Source organism: Epinephelus lanceolatus, chromosome 12 (assembly GCF_041903045.1).
Source record: "Epinephelus lanceolatus isolate andai-2023 chromosome 12, ASM4190304v1, whole genome shotgun sequence".
NCBI lineage: Eukaryota > Metazoa > Chordata > Actinopteri > Perciformes > Serranidae > Epinephelus > Epinephelus lanceolatus.
The window spans coordinates 31,013,808-31,036,646 of record NC_135745.1 but is presented as its reverse complement, the minus strand read 5'-3'; the positions used below and the strand labels follow the sequence as shown (position 1 = coordinate 31,036,646).

At 42.5% G+C, this 22,839-nt stretch overlaps 1 protein-coding gene across 1 annotated transcript; it reads right to left on the bottom strand.

Moving 5' to 3' along the window:
* Nucleotides 1-2,397: 2,397 nt before the first annotated feature.
* sirt6 (sirtuin 6) lies at nt 2,398-22,358 on the bottom strand. Its single transcript, XM_033649538.2, has 8 exons — nt 22,180-22,358; nt 20,628-20,755; nt 12,740-12,922; nt 9,002-9,061; nt 5,613-5,708; nt 5,428-5,508; nt 3,439-3,562; nt 2,398-3,285 (listed from the first exon to the last, which is right to left on the bottom strand). The coding sequence occupies exons 1-8, from the start codon at nt 22,243-22,245 to the stop codon at nt 2,968-2,970; spliced, it is 1,056 nt and encodes a 351-aa protein (XP_033505429.2). The 5' UTR covers nt 22,246-22,358; the 3' UTR covers nt 2,398-2,967.
* Between the last annotated feature and the right edge of the window lie 481 nt (nt 22,359-22,839).

Here is a 22,839-nt window from a genome sequence, read left to right as displayed (position 1 = left end):
TGATTGGCTAAAGCACAGCATCGTTCAAACTCAAAGCCCCGCCCTCCCCCCCTCCATAGTTGTCTTTCACACAGGGCTGCCGACAGATTCTACAATGTAAACTGCAGAATCTGTCTTGAGAGATTAATTAAAGGTTGACTCCGAAATGCCGACTCAGTCATTAGGGAAAGGCAGTGACGCAGGTTATAGTGCTGATGCCCTATCGTCCATCAAACCTCACACACATCTTTCGCTGACATTGTGACCTGTTGTGACTGTATCATGTGTATATGGAGGTGAAAGATGGTGCTATTATTAAAACTTATACATAGTGAGATTCATTATATTGTGTATTTCAACTAAGATTTATTTATAGTTTTCCTGTACTATTACGCTCCCAGTTCTCCCAGTGTTCTGCAGGGTAAAATTACTGTTTTGCCAATGGAGTCTGGTGGCTGTGGACGGGAGCAGCAGTGAAATGTGTTTTAGCCACCTAAAAAAGAAATTAATTAGTTTAAGTGTACGCTATCTACAATATTATACTATATTATAATAATCTACACTTTACCTTGTCATCAGACAGCACTTTCCAGCAGGTAGGTGAACTCAAACTGATCTATGCTTTCTTAAAAACCAGACTGCACTGACAAAAACAGTAATTTTACCTCACTGAACACTGAGAGTTACTGGTCTACCAATACCTTGATCATTTGTGTTAATGTGTGACCTTCAGGAACTGAACTAATGTGACATCCAGCAGAACATATTTTAGCTTCTGTGCACGTACTGTCTGCTCTTCAAACTGGGAGAGTAAAGGCCTTTGTACACTGAAATTTGTTTTTTTTTCAGATGCAAGTCCGTCATCCGAAAAAAATTATTATGCACAGACACCTTGGACACTGATTCAGATGCTTTTTATTGTTCTACTCGTTGCGAAAATTTCAATTCAATCAAATTTCAATGCACCTGAATATTACTGTCTGACCTGTTAAACGTGAGCTGTCTGAGTTTTGAAATTATCCTGTGCCCCCTGTTCCTCTGTGTTGTTGCTGATGTGTCCCCCCGCCACATTTTCTTCACTGAGTCTTGGTCAAATGTCTCTGAAGGCTCTGATGGATGCGAAAAACGCAGAAAATCGAACCTGTTCGCAGATGATAGTTTCAGACTCAAACATGATTGACACAATGTGAGGTGGTATTTATTTTTAGACGTGTGATAATTATGAATGAAAAAAATTGACTCAGTGTGCAAAGGCCTTAAGATCAATAATTACAAACAATTCTCACATACTACATTCACATCTTAAGCCTTGGTGTTCATTCGGATTTATTGCTCAGATCTTTAATTTGGCTGTTCATATAATTTTTTAAAAATGTGGCCAATATCAAATTCCAGTGTGAACTGGTCACGGTCCTGAACTGACCCGCATGTGCATAAGAATAGTAACAAAGACGTCACGTGTAGCGTGCTGTTGTATAGAAGTAAAGATGGAGGCCACTGAAGTCAGTGATTACAGTTTCAGGTATAAGCTGATGTGCAGCGGAAGCCAGCAAATTCGTGAATAGATGATAATGAGGACGAGGAGGAAGACAGCCAGGTTTTTAAATCATGGCTTTTTGTAAAGCTGTGGCTGCTATTTCTGTACGTAGGCGTGTGTGGGTGCAGCGTCAGCACCAGGTGTTGTGGGATTGTGACGTGAATGACTTCACTGAAAAAGATTTCATTCAAAATTTCAGGATGTAAAGGGACAGTTTTAACTACATCTGTCAGCGCCTCTCCACAAGACTCTGGCACTCAGTTCGGGGTTCTGATTCAGGATCACATATGGAAGAGACCAAAATCAGATTGAAAAGATGAGATTCCATGTGATTTGTTCACACACAGCACGAGGACGCACCACAAAGCGTGCCGATTTTCCGTGCCCCCTTGCCTTTGCTGCCCATTTTAACCTTTCTGTTCACACTGGACGCGGCACAGCACAGAGCACCCTGGCACACACATAATCACACTCACAGAGCCAGAGGCAAACAGAGGTAATACATGTAATCTAAACAGAGCAGAGGGGCTGAGTCACTTGCTGATCGGCACAGAGAAATGCCGCTCTGGTGTGAATGGCCAGGTGACTGCTGACGGGGGGCTGTGTGATTATTAACAAATCATGGTGCTTCTGTGTCCAGTGTGAACCTGGCGTTATGAAAAACAACTGATCTGAGTCACATATGAGCAAAAAGATCAGACTTTGGCCACATTAGCCTGCAGTTTAAACGTAGTCCAAGAAGACTTAGCTCAGTCCCGAAGAGGCACATTAGGCGGGCTAGAGAGTTCATATGTAGCAATGTCACCATGCAGAAACCTAAGTCAGGTCATGAAAGTTTATAGAAGGGCTTGGGAAAACAGCATTTGATCCAAAAACATATGTACTTCCAGCAAAATTTTGTATTTTTGGATTTGAACACATTAGGAACACTACTGGGAAAATACAGAATGATACAAAAACCTAAAAAATCATAGAGCTGCTCTTTAAAGGCTGGTTCTCCTAGTAAAATAAAGCCTCAAGTTGAATAATATGCAAAGATCCCCTTTACCATGTCCTTACTATGACAGCAGGAACATTTACATCGCAGGTTGTGTATTGCTAAATCGACTTTTTACACACGTAGTTCAATCGGTAATTAAAAAGATACACTCCCATCTGAACATCCACCTCACGTAGATCCTTTTACCCCGGACACTATCGCTTAGTCAACCTTTGAGCCCTCAGCTGAGGAGTCAGTTTCACACCCCTGTTTATCGTGGCTGCAAGGGGAGTGTAAGAGATCTGGGTTTAACCAAACCACTGCAGTACTTGAAGAGTCTTTGCTCCAGAGGGTGAAGATGAGAAGAACCCCTGTCCTCTGAAACTGATCAAACCGAGCGCCCTCAGTTGTGAAGTTTGTTCCTGGACGGGTTTGTGTTGTGAAGTTGTTGTGAGGAAAAAAATACCTGAGGCTATTTCTCTTCATTTATCTCCACTGGGGGCTCCGCTCTCTCCCTCTTTACCGACACCGCCTCCTCCATAACACCCCCATCCTCTGTTAGTGCCGTTGTGTCTCTTTTCCTCTCCTCCTTAATCGCCTCCTTTTTCACCTTTTTCTCTGCTGTAACTGCACGTGGTGGTTTGACGTCTGTGGTGGACTCAGAGGCCACTTTGGAGCTCTCACAGAGAGTCGGACCTTCCCACTTTGGGATTTCCAATCCCAGCAGCTCCATTACCTCTTTCATTACATCATCCACGTAACCATGGATACGCAGGTGGGCATGCTTGTCCTGCAAGACAAGAAATCACAACTGTGAAATGAGGAATCTGATCATGGCGGACAGGCACATGAGCAGATATTTCTAACCACAATTTAGCCTTTAATTATGTGCACAGTATTTCTATACATGTGTGTTGGGTGGGGGTGCATGAATGAGACTCACGTGTTTCGTGGCCTGCAGGTTGACAATGGCCAGTTTCCCTCCTTTGCGCTTGGTGAGAAGTGGAAGGTCTCCACTGGGTTTGATCTGCATGGAGGTGCCGAGCGTCAGTGCCAGGTCTGCTCGTCTGGGTGCAGACAGAAGAGAAACATGTCACACATAATAGTCACATACATCCTACATACTTGTCTGGGCTTAAAGGGTTCACTAAGTTTCCAAAGCTGGCAGAAATGTTTGGTGGTAGGGCTGCATGATTATTGGGACTAAATATTTTTATTGCATTTTTACATTTTAATCAACAGAGCACTGCTTTACTGAGCCAGACGGCGAAGCTTTTGATTTACTGGTCTATCTACGTCCCAACCCTCACCTATGGTCATGAGCTCTGGGTAGTGACAGAAAGAATGGGATGGCAGATACAAGCGGTTGAAATGAGTTTCCTCTGTGGGGTGGCTGGGCTCAGCCTTAGAGATAGGGTGAGGAGCTCGGACATCCGGAGGGAGCTCAGAGTAGAGCCGCTGCTCCTTCGCATCGAAAGGGGTCAGTTGAGGTGGTTCGGGCATCTGATCAGGATGCCTCCTAGGCGCCTCCCATTGAAGGTGTTTCGGGCACATCCCATTGGTAGGAGGCCCCGGGGCAGACCCAGAACACACTCATCTGGCCTGGGAACGCCTTGGGATCCCCCAGGAGGAGACTCAATGAGCTGACGTTAGTGAGATTATTCTTCTTGACCTTTATGCATTCATCGTACTGCAGTTTGTGGTGCTTTTCTAGGTGCTTTAACAAATGAGTTGTGTTGCTTTAAAGCGCAGGCACAAGTCTCATGCACTCTAAATCCAAAATACTCCCGACAACGGATCGAAAAAGTAGCTCTTCACCTTCTGCTCCAGACATTTGAGTTTTGCTTTGATTTCCATCTGGTATCTGTTGTTGTATTACTCTCCTACTCTGGGCTGCAGCCACAACATTCAGGAAGGTTTTTCACAGACTGCTGCTGCAGGGTGTGCGCACACACCGTAGCACAACAGCTGCCATTGTTGTTTGTTTAATTCAATTCAATTTCAATGCAATTCAATTTTATTTATAAAGCCCAATATCACAAACAACAATTTGCCTCAGAGGGCTTCACAGCATATGCCATCCCTCTGTCCTTTGGACCCAGCGGATTAGGAAAAGCTTGATAAGCAGCAGAGTTTTCTAAAAGCAGAGCTCGCATTTAAATGTCAGTATCGCAATCGATCATGTTCATTTAATTGTGGGAAGCGCAAATTGCGACTGACATGAATATTCGAGTCATTGTGCAGCCCTATTTGGTAGTGAGGAGAACATGTTGAGGAAAAGATTCAAAGTACGTTCTCAGTTTGTGCCTCTTGTCGGTTAGATGTGAGCCACAGCATTAAGCATTCTTTTCTATGAAAAACAATTACCTGTCAACATTTGAAAAACCGCAAAGATTTTTTTAACACTTATGCTTGTTTTGAAGTTATTCCCAGAATTCACAAAGACTAAGAAAAAAGCAGCACAATTCAGGAAATGCATACATTTTTTATCTTGCAAAAGAGGGAATATTCCTTCATCAGGCTGGTTGAGAATGTCTTTAAATATCTTGGAAACACCTTCAGAAAATCCATCAGTGTCGTGAAATGACCTGCTGAGTTCTTCAAAGACTGGTGTGTAATTACCTTTCAGAGAAACTGATGCTTAGCACTGTGACTCAAGTGTAGCTCTGTAAGTACGTGCATAAGCACGCTACACATTGGTCAGAGCTCAAAATCTGCTCTTTGTAATTCAGATGGTAATTATTCATCTAATATGGGTCACTGGCTACATCAAGGTGAAACACAAACATCTCATTCACCCTGCTCTTTTGTCGAGACACAGTAAAAGATCTTTGTGGCTGAAGGATTGAATAGAGACGCTAACACACATGAGCCTAATGGTTAAAAACATTAAAGCAGACAGTGAAGCACACCTAACACTTTTGTCTCTCACCTGCTGGCATCGTCTGCTTTGTTCAGGTCTCTGTCAGGAAGAGCATCCTCCCAGTCCAGTATAGTGCTGATCAGCTTTCCTCTGTTTAAGTTAAGAATACACAGTCAGTCATTCATCATACTTATAAAGGGATCATGGCACATTATTGGTAATTTCAAACTGCAGTGATCCCCTGCCTGTGATACCTGCAGGCTCTGAGTCCTCTGGATCGAACCACATCACAGTAACGTCCTGTCGGTTTCAGTCCCATCACGCCGATCACTTTGTCTCTGACATACTGCCTGAAAACAAAACTCCTCCAGGTTACGTCTCTGTCCAACCACATCAGCTTTAGTTCGGTTACAGTTAAAAAAGATAAAGCTGGTGATGCTTTATGTGAAGTTGTGGGCATAAGACTGACATGACACGGTCATATTCATGAAAGAGTCTTTATGAATGTTAATGACTGCTGTTATTAACGCTGAGGTAGGCAGTAAGAAGACTGAACTTCTGCACCTCCTCTTGACTCGGTTTTTAGAAAATGTAGGCTGAGATGGGAGTCTTTGGCCAATTACAGGTAATTTCAGGGCGAGGGCGCTCCTACTGGCTGTTCCACAGATACAGATGTGCATGCAAATCCCTTCAGTGAAAGCCTGAAACAATTGTGGAGAATCCTGCAGAGAAAGTTGCTATTTCAGCACTGGCAATAACTGCCTACACTGCAAAGTAGTGTTGTACGGTAAACTGGTACCAATGGTAGACCGCAGTACTAAAACACCACGGTACATACCATAACGTTGGAGTACCGTACTACGGTACCTCACGGTACCACTACTGTGGGATAAGTTCAAAGTTCAATCGCAAGAGGGTGAGTGTCCATGCGCCGTCCAATAACAGCGCACGCTGGCCACATGGCACTCAACATGCTGCTGCAGTGGTTTGTTTTCCAGTGACATTTCAGGTATTAGCTGAGCTACTGAGTGTCTTTAAGCAGTGAAAGTTATTATTTATTTCTTTTTACTTGTAGGCTAGATTTGTTTATATATGCTACAGTGATTTGTTTTCCACTACAGAGCTCTATGGTGAGCATTTTACTCGCATTTGCGACTTAAAATAGTTTTGTGCGAGCAAAAGAAATCATTCAGGAGCACGCTGTGCGAGTACAGATTTCAACCAGCAGCAGAAACGAGAGGCGAATCCTGCCGGTTGTGGGTTGAACGGGGGTCACAGACAGGAATATGGCGGAGCAGTATGGCCACCGCAAGATAATGCGTTTTTAGAAGTCCAGCTCCAGATCCAATAATTTCCTCTTCATTGGTGTCATGATTGCCCAGAAGTACCTGAACAGCGGAGCTGTGGCGGCACACAGGTATGTGACGTGCCAGAGGAGAAACGAGCCGTACACATTTCTCTCTTTGTGGCAGGTAACGGTCCACAAACCTCACCGCACTTAAGGGACTGTTCTTTACTTGTCAGGGGAGGAGGGTGGCTGGTTGATTTTTGGTTGATTTTTATTTCATTTGTTTAATCTATTTTGATCCCCCCTATGTTAATCACTTATTGATGCTGTTTTTGAAGTATGAATAAGTCAATAAGTAATTTATTCCATTGAAATATCATTGATGTATTGATGTGACCCTGTTGATGCCATTACACAGGCTAGACCTGGGGCTGCTGCTGCTGGCCGTAAGCCCGCTTTGACTGCTGTATCTGAGCTGCTACAGCTGCCGCCAGAAGGTCACCTCCAAAGCAGCTGCCCACCCTCTCACTGACAAAGAAATCCACAGTGATGGGAAGTAAGGACAAGGGATCGCAGGGTGTGGTAACTAGCTAATTTGTGTCGAGAGATCCACAATGAAAAAAGATTGAATAAATCAATGTAAAGGAAACACTAGGTTATTGTATGAAGCATGTGCATATGCCCATATTCATCAGGTGGGTGGGGCTTAGGACAGAAAGGGGGGAGCTGCAGGGGGAGGGTGTATTTTAAATTCTGCCATTTTTTTTGTCCTTTGCCTACCCCAGTTTTAAGTGTCATTCAGTCAATGATGTCATTTTTAATACATAATTAAATGAAATGTCTTTGTTATGACAAGTCACAGCCTTACTGCAGCTTCCAAATAAGTTAAAAAAAATAGCTGCCCACAGACGCCATTACGGGAGATATGATAAACTCACTGACTTTGGTTTAATGTCACTCACTGTTTGATGATCCAGGGTGCTTTGGTTGGTTTAAGAGTTGATTGATTTGCAGGATGTGTGGGGAGTTGCAGGATGAAGCTATGAATTGATTGTCTTGACTGTCGCATTTAAAACATGAAAAATCCCCAAACATTCCCCACATAAAACAGTCCTTTATAAAAACAATGTTCAAATTACAGGGGTATTAAACGACTTAATCAAACAATTAAAAAAAAGGCAGCGAGTTTATCATATCTCCCGTTATTGCATTTGTGGGTGGCAACTTATAATAGGAAGCCACAATAAAGTTAAAGACTATAACGCTGTGGCATCTTCCACGCTCCACACACTTCAGCACACCTTGAGAGATTCCCTCAACAGGTTCCAGAGAGACTGGGTCAGGTGGTGCATTAAAGTGACTCAAAATAATAGGACACTAGAACCTGCTAGAAATGTCTCTAACAGGCCTAATTATCAAACTTAAATAAACTATCTAGCTTCATGTGTTAACATTGCATTGAGGTGTTAACTTACTTGTGGTTGGTTTTGACTTGAGATCATTATAACTGTATCATGAATAAGTTTCTTGACCTCAGCCACAGTGGTACAATTTGGACTAGCCATTAAAATGTCATTGTAAGTGTTGTTATAATAAGAGGATGCCATATGGATCATGACAGTGTAATGTTGGACTTATTCACACCCCTTTAAATGATACCAGTGATACCAGAATGCTATCTAGAAGCAGCACACTGAGGTTCATTCATACACGCGCTCATACACAAACACATGATAACAGAGTCGGTGAAAAGAAAACCTCTGACTCCACACAGCTCTCTTCAAGATTAAACATCACGTTGGTGATGCTCTTAAGGGATCTCAGTGTCTCAATGGCATGATGTAGCTGCTGGAAACATTATGTCCATGTATGCTCCTGTTCTACTTCATCTCAAAGGCAATTTATTTGGATGAGATATGGAGGCTGTGCAGGTCACTGCAGTGAAATGAAGTCACCGTCATGTTCCTGAAATCGTTTGGAGATAATGAGCGCTCTGTGAAAGGAAGCATTATCCCGCTGGAAGTTTCCATTTGAAAAAGAGGTGGTGCAGCTGGTCAGCAACAAATAGGACACACAAGTGGAGTAAATGCGCCTCACGTGCGCAGAGAAAACACAATTACACCCACGGCTTTTACCTTTGACACATGCAGGATGGATTCATGGATACATGCCTCCTGATCCACAGCATGGTTTATACATTGTGCATGGTGCTGCTGCCACATGATTTGTCTTACCAAACAGGTGTACCAAATGAAATGACCTCAGTGACAGACAGCAGCTTGTGAAGATGGGCATTGTCAGAGTTTTAACATCAAAATGTGGGTGGTGAGTGCATGTGTGTGAGTGCGCACATACCTGCCACACTTCTCACACTTCTCCACAAACATGTTCCCATGAAGCTCCGATAACAGATCCCTGATAGATCAAGAGAGAGAAATGTCCACAGAGACAGAGAGGTTACAAAGATGACATTAGGGCATTAGGGCGACACATAGAAAATCAGATATCACAATATTTTTAACCAAATACCTCAATATAGCAACAATATTGTAGGGATTACTTCTACTTCTGTTTTGATAATGTCCATGATATTCCACGTTTTACAGCTGATTCCATTTTTATTATCAAAACTTCCGCAATTCTGTCCGTGTTTTCTGCATTGATGAAATCACAGGGCCCTACACCTTATTAGGACATTTAAAATCTAAGATGATATCTAGTCTCACATCACGAAATCAATATACTGCCCAGCCCTACATGATATTTACTTCTACTATCTTTTTTCAAAGTCAATGTCAGGACTCTTCAACACAACATTTTCACAGTCTTTGATAAATATTCCCAGCCCTCATACTCATTCCTGCGCTCCACTTTGCATCTTCGCAGATTAGTGCCAACCAGTTTACTTCACCAGTTCATGCGCTACCTCGGTGACTTCCACAGAGAGCCACCATTTCACTGCCTGGCCTCGTCTAAAAGAACCTGACTGATGGAGGGAGAGGAAGAAATGGCTTCCAGGGAAAGCAAGTCGTCCAATACCCATGAACTCTGGGTGTATGTGCTGAATGAAAAATTGAATTCTTGGCCCTGGGTTAGTCCAATAATGTTTTGGATAATCGAGAGTCAGACCAAACATTTTCCATTACATGAAGCATTACTTGAGCTGTATCTAAAAAGATCCTCACTGCTGGCGATGTTACGGCCATTATCACAAAGCAGCAGCTTCATCTTTAAACAACACTGAGTCAGAACAAACCCAACATGTAACAGAGTGCTGTGAAACAATATGGTTATCTCACACAACTTACAACGTTGTACATATTTCTGTTTGTAAAATACCAGATATTAATAAAATTAAAATTAATAATAATGTGGTAGTTTCCTCCACAGTCAAGTCTTCACTGCATTTTCTGAACAAGTTAACTTGTTCAGAAAATGCAACATAAACAGCGTCTGCAAGAAGATCAGCTCTGCACTCAGGAATTCAGGTAAATAGGCCATGATGTGGTGCTTGTTGAGGTTGCTTAGCAACCTTAGACGCCACCTGCCACCACCTCCTGAAAGCAGGCACAAGATTGGTGCCCAGTTCCTGACCTCACATTTTCCAGGCGGTTGAGACGCGGCATGTGTACAGGTCCACTTCTGTCCATCATCTACCTCCTCCCCCTGGGCACAATCCTGCGTCACCATGGGGTACATTTTCACTGCTATGCCGACGACACACAGGTCTACATCTCCTTCAAACCCACCACTGCCATCCCTCCCACCTCCCTCACCACCTGTCTTGAAGACATCCGGAGCTGGATGAGCAGGAACTTCCTGAAGCTAAACGGCAATAAAACCGAGGCCCTGCTCATCGGCTCCAAATCCACCCTCACCAAGTCACAACACACCCCAGCTCCACCCATCATCATCGACGGATTCCCTGCACCCTTCTCCTCACAAGTCAAGAGCCTCGGCGCCATTGTGGACAGCACCCTCTCATTTGCACCTCATATTCAAAACATCACCCGGAATGCATTCTTCCACCTCCGCAACATCTCCAGACTCCGCCCATCACTGTCCCAATCCAGCACTGAAATCCTGGTTCACTCACTTGTCACATCCCACATCGACTACTGCAACGCCCTCCTCACCGGCCTCCCCACCAAACTCATCAACAGATTGCAAATCATTCAGAACTCGGCCGCCCGGATCATCACCTGCACCAAATCATCTGACCACATCACCCCTGTTCTCATCCAACTTCACTGGCTCCCTGTACAATACCGCATCCACTACAAAAACCTCCTCCTCACCTACAAAGCTCTCCACAAATATTATTATTATTATTATTATTACAGCCCCTTATCCTCCCACTCAGCAGTTCCCCCCAGCTCTACGCTGCGTTTTAGCATCTTCCAGCTCATTGTTTTGGTTTCATGGCCCGCAACTTTAATGTCTTTGTTCACTCTCATCACTTTTATTAATGTTGATTCTAGCAGCAACATGCAGCTGTTTTCAGGTTAAAAAAAAAAAAAAGCTCTTATTAACAGACTATCACGACCTGACCGGCACCAAACGTCATAAAGTTAGCATAGCTGGTCATAAAGTTAGCATAGCTGGTGAAGAGCAGCTAAACAGACAAATACTCCTCTCAGGAGTTGTGACTTTAATCAGGAGGACACAAACATGAATCCAAATTAATGCCAATGTTGCTCTGTGTCTGCTGGGTGGCTAAATAGTTAACTCTTTGCTAACTTGTTTCCCATAAAAACTTGTTAGGTGATGATTTATGTTGTAGAGCTGCAACGACAAGTCGATAACTTGACCAACAGAAAATTAACCTGCAACTATTCAGTCATCTTTCAATCAAGTTTTAGAAGTTAGAACCACATTTTGGCTTCTTTTTCTTAACATGAAAAACTGAGTATCTTCGGGTTTTGGACTGTTTTTCTGCCAAACACAACAAGGCGAATGATGAAGGATGAAATAAGCTTGTGTTCTCACAAATTATGATGGGTAGTTTCACTGTTTTTGAGAGGTCGATAGACCAACTGGTCAACAGAATTACTGGAGTTGCTTAAAACATAGGTAAGGTATGACCATTTCTAAATGTCAAAGATGCCGAGTAATTGATTCAAGCCTTTAGTTCAAGCTGCTTCAACTACTGTAACACACTTTTTACTTGCCGCCCAAAAACACCACTGAGAGACTTCAGCTCCTTCAAAACGCTGCAGCTCAGCTATTAACCAGAACCAAGAGGAGAGAACACATCAGGCCAGTCTGAGCTGCTCTGCACTGACATCCTGTTACATTTAGAATTGATTTTAAGCTCCTTCTCCTTAAGCTCTACATGCGCTGGGACCGAGCTACATTGCCAACTCCCTTGTTAACTATTTGCCTCCAAAAACACTGCGACCATCTGCTGCTGGTTTATTGGAGGTTCCCAGCAACAGTTGGAAGATGATCAGTGATGCAGCCTTTGTCAATTATGACCCAAAGCTATGGAGCACACTACCTATAGATATCAGGGAAGCTAGCTCGCTAAATATTTTTAAAAGAGAGCTAAAAGCGTATCTGTTCACTTTAGCCTTTAGCTAGCTCTGACTTCCTGATATAGGTCTGAAACTCTTTTTACGCTTTAACTTTCTATTCACGCTCCACGCTCTTAAAATCTTACTTGATTTTGTAATTTTTAGTTTTACAAGTCTATGATTTTATGAATCAGTTAATCCATGTTTTAAACTGCTTTAAGTGTCTTGTATATTGAATTGCCTTGTCTGCTTTATGTCCATTATGTCTATTTACATGTGAAGCACTCAGTGCTTATTATGTCCCTACTGTACAGCACTTTGTGCTGCATTTCTTGTATGAAAGGTGCAGTATAAATGAGCCCACAGTGTTGTATTTACAGCTTATTCCACTGCCCGCATTTGTGGGAAAAACAGCAATTATTACTGCTGTAAGTGCTAGTGGCTCTATGTGGCTTTTCTTTGAGATAATGCATTACTCCACGCTTTCCAATAGCTGTGATATGAGTCAGCTACTCAGTATGTACAATGCATGATGTTCATACATTATGCTATAGGACGGGAGGCAGAGCAGAATTACCTGGGGAAGCCTGATCGCACATGTAGGCCGTCCACATTCTGGCTGATGAGATACTTGAGGTAGCCAGCCCTCTGCAGTCCCAGGAGGGCCATGTGAGTCAGGCTGGGTCGGGCATCTTCAAATGTGGTGTCAAAGTGAGGTGACTCACCCTTTTCTTCTAACGTCCACACACCCTTCGGACCCCTGAAGGAGAGTACAGTGATGAAGAGAAGACTGATGGTAGTTGTAATTTAGAACTGAACAAATTGTAATGCAGAGGGCTGACTGGAGGCATTAAGTGTCTGCGTGGGTTTGCACTCATGGTTGAGTATCAAAGGTCCAGTGTGTAGGAGTTAGGGGGACATACTGGCACAAATGGAATATAATGTAATGAGTCTATTTTGTTGAGCGCATTATTACCTGAAAATAAGAATCCTTGTGCTTTTATTACCTTAGAATGAGCTGTTTATATCTACATAGGTAGCAGGTCCTTGTCCATTGAGACCGCCATGTTCACCGCTGTGTTTCTACAGTGGTCCAGAAAAGACAAACCAAACACTGGCTCAAGATAGGGCCTTTCATGTTTTTTGCACAGCAGCTTCTCTGTGACGAGCAGTGTTGAAAAAAACACTGATTTTTGAACGTGAAACAGCTTTACTCAGTGTTTTTACTGGTTTAAATCACCAGGGGCCTCATTTATAAAGCTTGCTTACGCACAAAACGGGGCTTGAAAGTGGCGTATGCCACTTACCACGCAAAGGTTGTGATTTATAAAAATAAACTTGGTGGGAGAATGTGCGCACCTGTAAGCAAACTCTGAGTCATGCGTGCGCACATTTTGGAAGACACTGGGAAGTGGCGACGCAGACAGCGAGGTGGAGAAGTGGAGTCAGATTTTTATTGATGTCTCACTCAAATTTAATGTCACGCTATATCCACCTTAGATCCACGTTATCATTGAAATTAAATCCAGCAGCCTTATTTTGCCCTTGGAGTGAGTGATAAGTGTATCATAAAAACGTTGTAAAATCCAACTCAAATTATGAATTGAAATTCTTTCTAAATACGTATTTAATCCGCACTGCTTCTAACGTCTCATTGTCCACTCTGTGAGCGCAGGAGGGGGAGAGGATGGCGTGACTGCATAGAATATATTTATTTATTTAGCTAAATATTTCCAGTGCACATATCATGTCTCGAAATACAGCCATTAAGCACAACCGTTACACTCATTTCATCAGCGCTACTTAGACATGTGCTGTTCATGACAAAACCGGCATGAAGAAACGTGTTCGCCTATTACACTTTCATCTTTGAATTGTATTTTAAATTACACGTTGTATTTTGGGACAGGGATACCACTGGTTCATGCTGTAATTCAGGCCGGGAGTCTGATCAGACTAATTGCCATAAACATATAAATACTGCGCTGACCCTCGTGCATAATTGCGCAAGATGGCATGAATATGAGGCGGAATATGAGGCGGATCTGGGTGCGCACAACTCCAGGAGGTCGGTGATTTAGAAAGAGAACATTGCGTGCAAGCGTGCGTGCGCACGGTTTTATAAATCATTTTATTTTTTGGCGCACGCCATTTTCAGCTTTTGGGCACACGTCAACTTTTAGTATGAATCCTAAGCACTCTTTTATAAATGAGGCCCCTGGTCTGTCTGTTTTGGAGAGGAAGACACCTCTGCAGATAATTTGGATACCTTGTGTATATTTGGTCTATGCTGGAAAATGACTGAAATGAACTAAACTAAACTTAACTAAACTAGGGCTGCCCCCTAATAGCCGACCAAACATTAGTCGACCAGAAAGGTCATTTTTCGGCAAGATTTCATTGGTTGCTTAGTTGCAGAAAAAAAAAACAAAATGTGAAACTCTATTAGGAGCTGTACCTTGTCAAAATAAATCAAAACCTATATGACTGGGCTGGTACCTGCGGTTATTCCACAGGCTAATTAATCCAAAGTGTGGGATCATTTTGAGAAGGTGAAGGATGAACCCAAGGTGATATGTAAACTCATCTTCATTGGTCGACTACAAACATGATGTATCATCTGAAACATGGAAGTAGCTACATGCCCATTAACCCACAGCGTCATTAACAGGCGGCTCGCTCAGTGTGTGACGTGCACTTGTAGATAAAATATAGGCCTATATTAATGAAGGTTCATTAGTACGGTTTTGTATTTCTCTGTAATGTAGCACAGTGTTAACAATGTTACTGATACTATTCTTTCTCACACCTTCAACTCAAACCATTGTGTTGCCCCGCCCAAAATATATACAGTACAGGCCAAAAGTTTGGACACACCTTCTCATTCAATGCGTTTTCTTTATTTTCATGACTATTTACATTGTAGATTCTCACTGAAGGCATCAAAACTATGAATGAACACATGTGGAGTTATGTACTTAACAAAAAAAGGTGGAATAACTGAAAACATGTTTTATATTCTAGTTTCTTCAAAATAGCCACCCTTTGCTCTGATTACTGCTTTGCACACTCTTGGCATTCTCTCCATGAGCTTCAAGAGGTAGTCACCTGAAATGGTTTCCACTTCACAGGTGTGCCTTATCAGGGTTAATTAGTGGAATTTCTTGCTTTATCAATGGGGTTGGGACCATCAGTTGTGTTGTGCAGAAGTCAGGTTAATACACAGCCGACAGCCCTATTGGACAACTGTTAAAATTCATATTATGGCAAGAACCAATCAGCTAACTAAAGAAAAACGAGCGGCAATCATTACTTTAAGAAATGAAGGTCAGTCAGTCCGGAAAATTGCAAAAACTTTAAATGTGTCCCCAAGTGGAGTCGCAAAAACCATCAAGCGCTACAACGAAACTGGCACACATGAGGACCGACCCAGGAAAGGAAGACCAAGAGTCACCTCTGCTTCTGAGGATAAGTTCATCCGAGTCACCAGCCTCAGAAATGGCAAGTTAACAGCAGCTCAGATCAGAGACCAGATGAATGCCACACAGAGTTCTAGCAGCAGACCCATCTCTAGAACAACTGTTAAGAGGAGACTGCGCCAATCAGGCCTTCATGGTCAAATAGCTGCTAGGAAACCACTGCTAAGGAGAGGCAACAAGCAGAAGAGATTTGTTTGGGCCAAGAAACACAAGGAATGGACATTAGACCAGTGGAAATCTGTGCTTTGGTCTGATGAGTCCAAATTTGAGATCTTTGGTTCCAACCGCCGTGTCTTTGTGAGACGCAGAAAAGGTGAACGGATGGATTCCACATGCCTGGTTCCCACTGTGAAGCATGGAGGAGGAGGTGTGATGGTGTGGGGGTGTTTTGCTGGTGACACTGTTGGGGATTTATTCAAAATTGAAGGCACACTGAACCAGCATGGCTACCACAGCATCCTGCAGCGACATGCCATCCCATCCGGTTTGCGTTTAGTTGGACGATCATTTATTTTTCAACAGGACAATGACCCCAAACACACCTCCAGGCTGTGCAAGGGCTATTTGACCAAGAAGGAGAGTGATGGAGTGCTGCGGCAGATGACCTGGCCTCCACAGTCACCGGACCTGAACCCAATCGAGATGGTTTGGGGTGAGCTGGACCGCAGAGTGAAGGCAAAGGGGCCAACAAGTGCTAAACACCTCTGGGAACTCCTTCAAGACTGTTGGAAAACCATTTCAGGTGACTACCTCTTGAAGCTCATGGAGAGAATGCCAAGAGTGTGCAAAGCAGTAATCAGAGCAAAGGGTGGCTATTTTGAAGAAACTAGAATATAAAACATGTTTTCAGTTATTTCACCTTTTTTTGTTAAGTACATAACTCCACATGTGTTCATTCATAGTTTTGATGCCTTCAGTGAGAATCTACAATGTAAATAGTCATGAAAATAAAGAAAACGCATTGAATGAGAAGGTGTGTCCAAACTTTTGGCCTGTACTGTACTTCAATAATTAAATTAACATCGTAAACATGCGGGCGACTAGTCGACTAATGGCCCTAAATTAGACTTAACTACAGTCAACTGGTCTGTTAGTGTTGGAGAGGAAGAGACCCTGCTGAACAATGAACACTGAAGAAGTTTCAGCTGGCTGAAATCTTCAATCCTCACCTCTACATGCCACTAAATCCCTTAAATCTTACACACTACTTTAAAAATCTGATCTCTGCAAAGTTCTTGTACCAAATTGACAACATGCTGTCAAATGCTGCATGTCCAAACCAATATGAAAAACCAATAGAGACACCACACAAAGACTCTCACACTACAAAAGGAAACAGGAGGAGATTTTCACAGAAATGCCAACAGTTTAATTTGACAGAAATCTTTCAAACTACGCACAGTGACAAGTTTTCAGATTGAAATGTCTGAATGAATCTGTTGTTCGCTCTGATCCATGCGTCTTTGATCAACCAGTCAGCTGTGGGTGTCCGTATGAGGGATGAACGCGGCGGTCCTGTCAGTCCTGCTGCTGTCTAACACCCTGACAGTTGCCAAGTTACTTCGAGGATACACAACTTATCTTTATGCATCAGCCGAGGGAACGCATCCTGTGCATCCTCAAACTCAGCCACAACAGCCTTTCAAGACCAATATCATTCACCGCCCGCTCCGCCAAGGCCAGTTCAAAGAAAGAGCGCCATTACAGGAAGAGTGTGTACGTCACTTATTACATGCTTATCACCATGAGAAAGATGCTGCAGGACATGAAAGCCACAGAGGATCTGTGAAGCTGGTGTATTTGCATGCTCTGATATCGTCAATAATATCAACAACAGCAGCTGAGTTTCTTATCATGCGAGTGTGTGTGTGTGTGTGTGTGTGTGTGTGTGTGTGTGTTTGGATGGCAGCAGTAGGAATATAATCTGTACACACAGAAACCTTGGCTTTAATGATACTGCTGTCCAAGGTCGACTCCACCTGACTGACAGGCAGGCCAATCAAATATTAATTGATCTGCACAGCAGCCATCTCCAGGTATGCATATATGAAATCTCACAGGGAAATATCTGTCATTCACACCAGAACTAACTCAACTGATGTCTTCTTCTCTTCTTCTTCTTCTTCTTTTTTTAATCTGATGTGCCACAGCTCAGCTATAAGGGCAATTTATGTGTTTGCACACTATCAAAGGAAATTCTTGCACTACATGGAAAGAGCACAGAATTAGCCAGGATATATTTTAGTGTGTGTTTTTCAAAGAGCTGTATCTGACAAATAAGCAGGTACCGCCCTCATCTGCTCATTGAGTGGTACTACAAGAGAAAGCAGGAGGATAAGAGCAAAGTGGTCTGGTAAACTTCCCTCCATCTTACCAGCACCCAGATCTCCCCGCTCAATCCTCAGCTCAAAGTCGCTGGATGGGATTTTCACTGGCTCTACAGTGTTGCTCCGACTACAGATTGTACATGTGCATCATCATATGCCCACCATCACAGAGACAACGAGGATAGAGGCAGATCAAGAGAAAGAGCCACCCCTCTCTCTTTCTCAAACTCAGACCAAACAGTAAAACTAGGCAGTTTTTATCAAATATGAACCAGTATTATGTTACTGTGTTGTCTATTTCTGGCCTAAACTGTCATAAGAAACATATTTTATAGCATTGTTTGGCTGTAATGCAAGAGTTTGTGAACAGGAAGTGGGTGCTATACTGTTTCCAGTATTGTGAAAACAAAGGCTGAAAAAATGAGATCAATTTGTAAAACTAAGCATCTTCCATTTTTAGCCACTTATCCGAAGTCAGGTCGTGGGGGCAGCAGGCTGAGCAGAGTATTCCAGACGTTCCTCTCCCCAGCAACAGTTTCCAGCTCCTCCTGGGGGACCCCGAGGCGTTCCCAGGCCAGACGAGATATATAATCCCTCCAGTGTGTCCTGGGTCTGCCCTGGGGCTTCCTACTACTTGGACGTGCATCTACTGGGAGGCACCCAGGAGGCATCCTGATCAGATACACGAACCACCTCAACTGACCTCTGTTGACACGAAGGAGCAGCAGCTCTACTCCAGTATCTCTTTGGATGTCCGAGCTCCTCACCCTGTCTCTAAGGCCGAGCGCAGCCACCCTTCGGAGGGAACTCATTTTTTCCGCTTGTATCTGTGATCTCATTCTTTCGGTCGTTACCCAAAGTTCATGACCATAGACGAGGGTTGGGACACAGATCTGTAAATCGAAAGCTTTGCCTTTTGACAACAGTCCAGCGCAGAGCCCACATCACTGCAGAAGCCGCACCAAACCGCCGATCCATCTTACGCTCCATTCTACCCTCACTCGTGAACAAGACCCTGAGATACTTGAACTTGGGGCAGTAACTCACTCCCGATCCAGAGGGGGCAACCGAGTGTGAAGCGTTTCGGGATGACAATCAGCACGATTGTCATCCCGAAACGCTTCACACTCAGCTGCCACCCACCTCAGTGCATGCTGGAGGTCACGGTGTGATGAAGCCGAAACCACATCATCTGCAAAAAGCAGAAATGCAGTTCTGAGGTCACCGAAACGGACCCCTTCCTCCCCCGGCTGCAAATTGAGATCCTGTTTCTGAATATCACAGACAGAATCTGAGACAAGGGACAACCCTGGTGGAGGCCAACACCAACCAAAAGCGACTCCAGTACGCCATATTCCCACAGTACCACCCACAAGGCTCCCCATGGGACGGGGTCATAAGCCTTCTCCAAGTGTACAAAAAACTGAGCAGTGCTGATCAAATATGAACCGAGATTCTGTTACGTTGTCTTTTTCTCACCTAAAATGTTTTCAGCAAAATGTATTAGCCTACTGTTACCAGCTGGCCCCATATTGTTTCCTATGTCAAAACATTACATCACCCACCAGCAGGAGCATTTATTAGTCTGGTGCGGTGCAGTGCATTCTGGTAGTGGTAGAAGTATTTGTTTCTTTCTACTGCATACACAGTCTAGTTTTTTTAAAGACAATCTTTCCAGCAGTGACACACTTCTTTACGAGTCTTTTTCTTCTCTTGTCCTTCCAGTCTCTGGTCAACTGTTTGTTCGTCTGGCCTCAGCACACAGCAATAGGACTGTCTTCAGAATGGCTGCCGTAATTCACAATTGTCTGCCCTCTACCTGTCAGAGCCACTTCTAGAAATTGTCTTTTTTATGAGATTGCCCTGGTGATTCACCATCGCCATGACGATAGCAAACTTTGAGATTTTAGATTCACACAAAGACTTTAGATCGAAGTATTTGGTATAAAAAAAATAAGCTGCATACTTGGGATACTGCATTAAGTTGAAATCAATTCAAAAATCCTGCATAGATTTTGCAAAGAGGTGAAAATACTTTGCACAGAGTTTGTCCTGGCTGGCTTTAGCAGTAAAAAAAAAAAAATATTAGAGCTGCAGAGATTAGTCGAGTAACAGAAAATTAACTGGCAGTGGTTAGCATTATTATTAACAAAATAATATCTAAAACTTCAAGTTCAATCTGTGATCTCATATTTCAATTTAAAGACGAATGTACAGACTAATTCTCAATTTGAAGACGTCACCTTGGCCTCTGAGAAATTACAGAGAGAGTGTTTCACTATTTTCTGACATATTATTGACAAAATGATTCATCGAGAAAATAATGGGCAGATTAATCAATAATGAAAATAATGGTTAGTTTCAACCCTAAAAAATATGTAAGGTAAATGCACACTTGAGCATTAACAGGTATACTGTCCTAAAAATCAGCAGACACAATATAAATGACACTATATACTGCTTGTATTTCTTTCTACTTCCTGTAACACGTTAATTAGGAGAGCTTTGGAAAAAGAAGTTGAACTTAGACAGAATAAATGAGGTCATTGTTGCCCTGCTCATCATGTTCGTGAAGACGAACCATGGTGGAGAGAAAAGCAGTGTGTGCTTGTGAAAAGGCTCGATGGAGGAAAAGATCTGTAGTGACTCTGTGCCTCACCTGAAGTCAGGGATGCCTGCTGAGGTGCTGATTCCTGCTCCAGAGTGGACGACCAAGTACTCAGATTCTTTAATCATCTGAGCGAGGGTCTCCGCCTTCACCTTCAGCTCCTCAGGGCTGTCGAACACCTACCACACAACAGAAAACATCAGGTTTGAAAACAGCTGATGAACACTGGCACAATCAGACATCACAACATTTTTAAAACCGTAGCTAAATATCAATAATAAATGAAATGACGAGGGATTGAGAAAGGATGCTTTCGAGCGATATGGTCTAATGTGGTATGATGGCCACGCAGGAAGAGAGAGTCCAAGTTCATTAAATGCAGTTTGAAGCCAAATAAAGACAAAATCATTGTATCATGACAGTTTAGGTGCTACAAAATAAAAAAAATGTTCTCAGTGTTACAATGACATAAATTCAGATTAATATCTTGTCTCATGTTGCAGATCTAATGTTATGCATTTTGCTGTGAGTAAACTATTTAATATTTAAGTGTTGCAATAAATTACGTATCATAAAATAAAAAGGAAATCTGCACCACTCTTTGGGAGAGTTTCAAAGACAATCAAATATAATCCACTATCTCCAGTACTAAACAGCTTTGGGGACAGAGTTGTAAAGTCTATAACAAAGTTTTAACAGCAAGGGTGACATTATGTTTGGCTGTAAAGAAAAAATAAATTCACTCCATCTGTGTACAGCTATCATGTATTTGTATTTTTCCACTTAATGCATCTTAATACTGCATTTCAGAGTAAAATAATGAACGTACTGCCCCTTTACTTTTCTCTGGATTCCTGAAGTTACTGTCTTTAACACGAGTTTGTGTCTCTCATATAATCTACTTATCAATGCAAGCCTTGCATGTTAAACATATGATTACAACACAAAGTAGGAGACTAACTTATTTGCAGACAACATTTAACACATGCAATATAGGCCCTAGAGATGCTACAGTTAAAGTAAGTAAATTTTGTATCATCAGAAACTTAATATCTTTGAGGTTTGAGGTGCTGGTTGGACAAGACATTTGAGAAACTTTGGTGGTTATTTGTCTTATCTCTGACACATATAGACCACAAAATTAATAGATTAATCCAGTTTATGAATACAATTGTTAGTTGCAGCGCCTGTAGGCTCATAATATGAAGCAAGAGTATAAATTACTGAAATATTTACAAACAACGTTAGTTAAACCACTTGAACCTGCTCCAACACTGCTACCACATTAGTAATGTTTTAAAATTAATATAAAACTCTGAATGGAGCCTTTCTAAACAAAAACTAATGACGGTAAAGCATTTCATAACGTTATTTCAATGTTGCTGGCTCATATTTCAGTACTTTTTCTCCAATACAAACCGGAATACACAACTTCTACTCGACACTGGGTATTTTTATATTTAATAACTGCTATTTAAACATACGTTGATTCATTTTCTAGAGTAACATCCAACAGACCGACCATGGAAAAGCATCCTGGGCTAACTTGCTACCAGTTGAGAAGCTAACTAGCTAACGTTAGCTCACAGCAGCTGTATTTTACCTCCGGAAGTCCGCAAACACCTTTGTCCGCGTACGGCGACAGTCCGGCAGCATAATTCACAGACATGGCTGTTGTTGTTGCCGTGTCTTTATTATATTTGTTTAGAAAACTGCTTGTTGTGAAGCTAAATAATCTCCCAGGCGGGTTTTAATTGTGATGTTTGGCTGCCGTCATCTCTGGGCGACGATGTGTGCTGCATTCACTGAAACAGGGAAAATTGTAATTCTACCCTCTCGTCAAGACGGTTGTCTTTGTTTCGAAGAATAATGTCGACCTTTCACTACAAATGAAAAGTAGATGTGTCCAGCAAACTCTAGGATGTCTTCGTGTCTTAAATTAATAAATAAATAAAATAAAATGTGTTCATTATCTCAAATTATCGCTATTTCGCTGGATTTCACAGATCAGATATGAACGCAGCACCGTATCTCCACATACACTGAGGAATCAGCTCTTCTGTGTTGTCTGTGGGTTCATACATTTGACAGAGACATAAAATAACCAATAACTTCACCCACGGTCATATTTGTAGAGGAGAGACAGATACAGCAAAACAGACATAGACAAACAGGCTTAATATCATATTATCAATATGCAACACAGCCAACGAAGAAAGCTGAAAATGTGTAAATTCACCTTTCAAACCTGTCTTAACGGGTA

What these genes read in the sequence shown, in the direction of transcription:
- sirt6 (XM_033649538.2), bottom strand. Translation starts at nt 22,245, where the DNA reads ATGTCTGTGAATTATGCTGCCGGACTGTCGCCGTACGCGGACAAAGGT. An exon ending in GCAGGCATCCCTGACTTCAG is followed by an intron (nt 12,923 to 20,627) that starts GTGAGGCACAGA and finishes ACTCTCCTTCAG; the next exon opens with GGGTCCGAAGGGTGTGTGGA. An exon ending in AAGTGTGAGAAGTGTGGCAG is followed by an intron (nt 5,709 to 9,001) that starts GTATGTGCGCAC and finishes TTTTGTTTTCAG; the next exon opens with GCAGTATGTCAGAGACAAAG.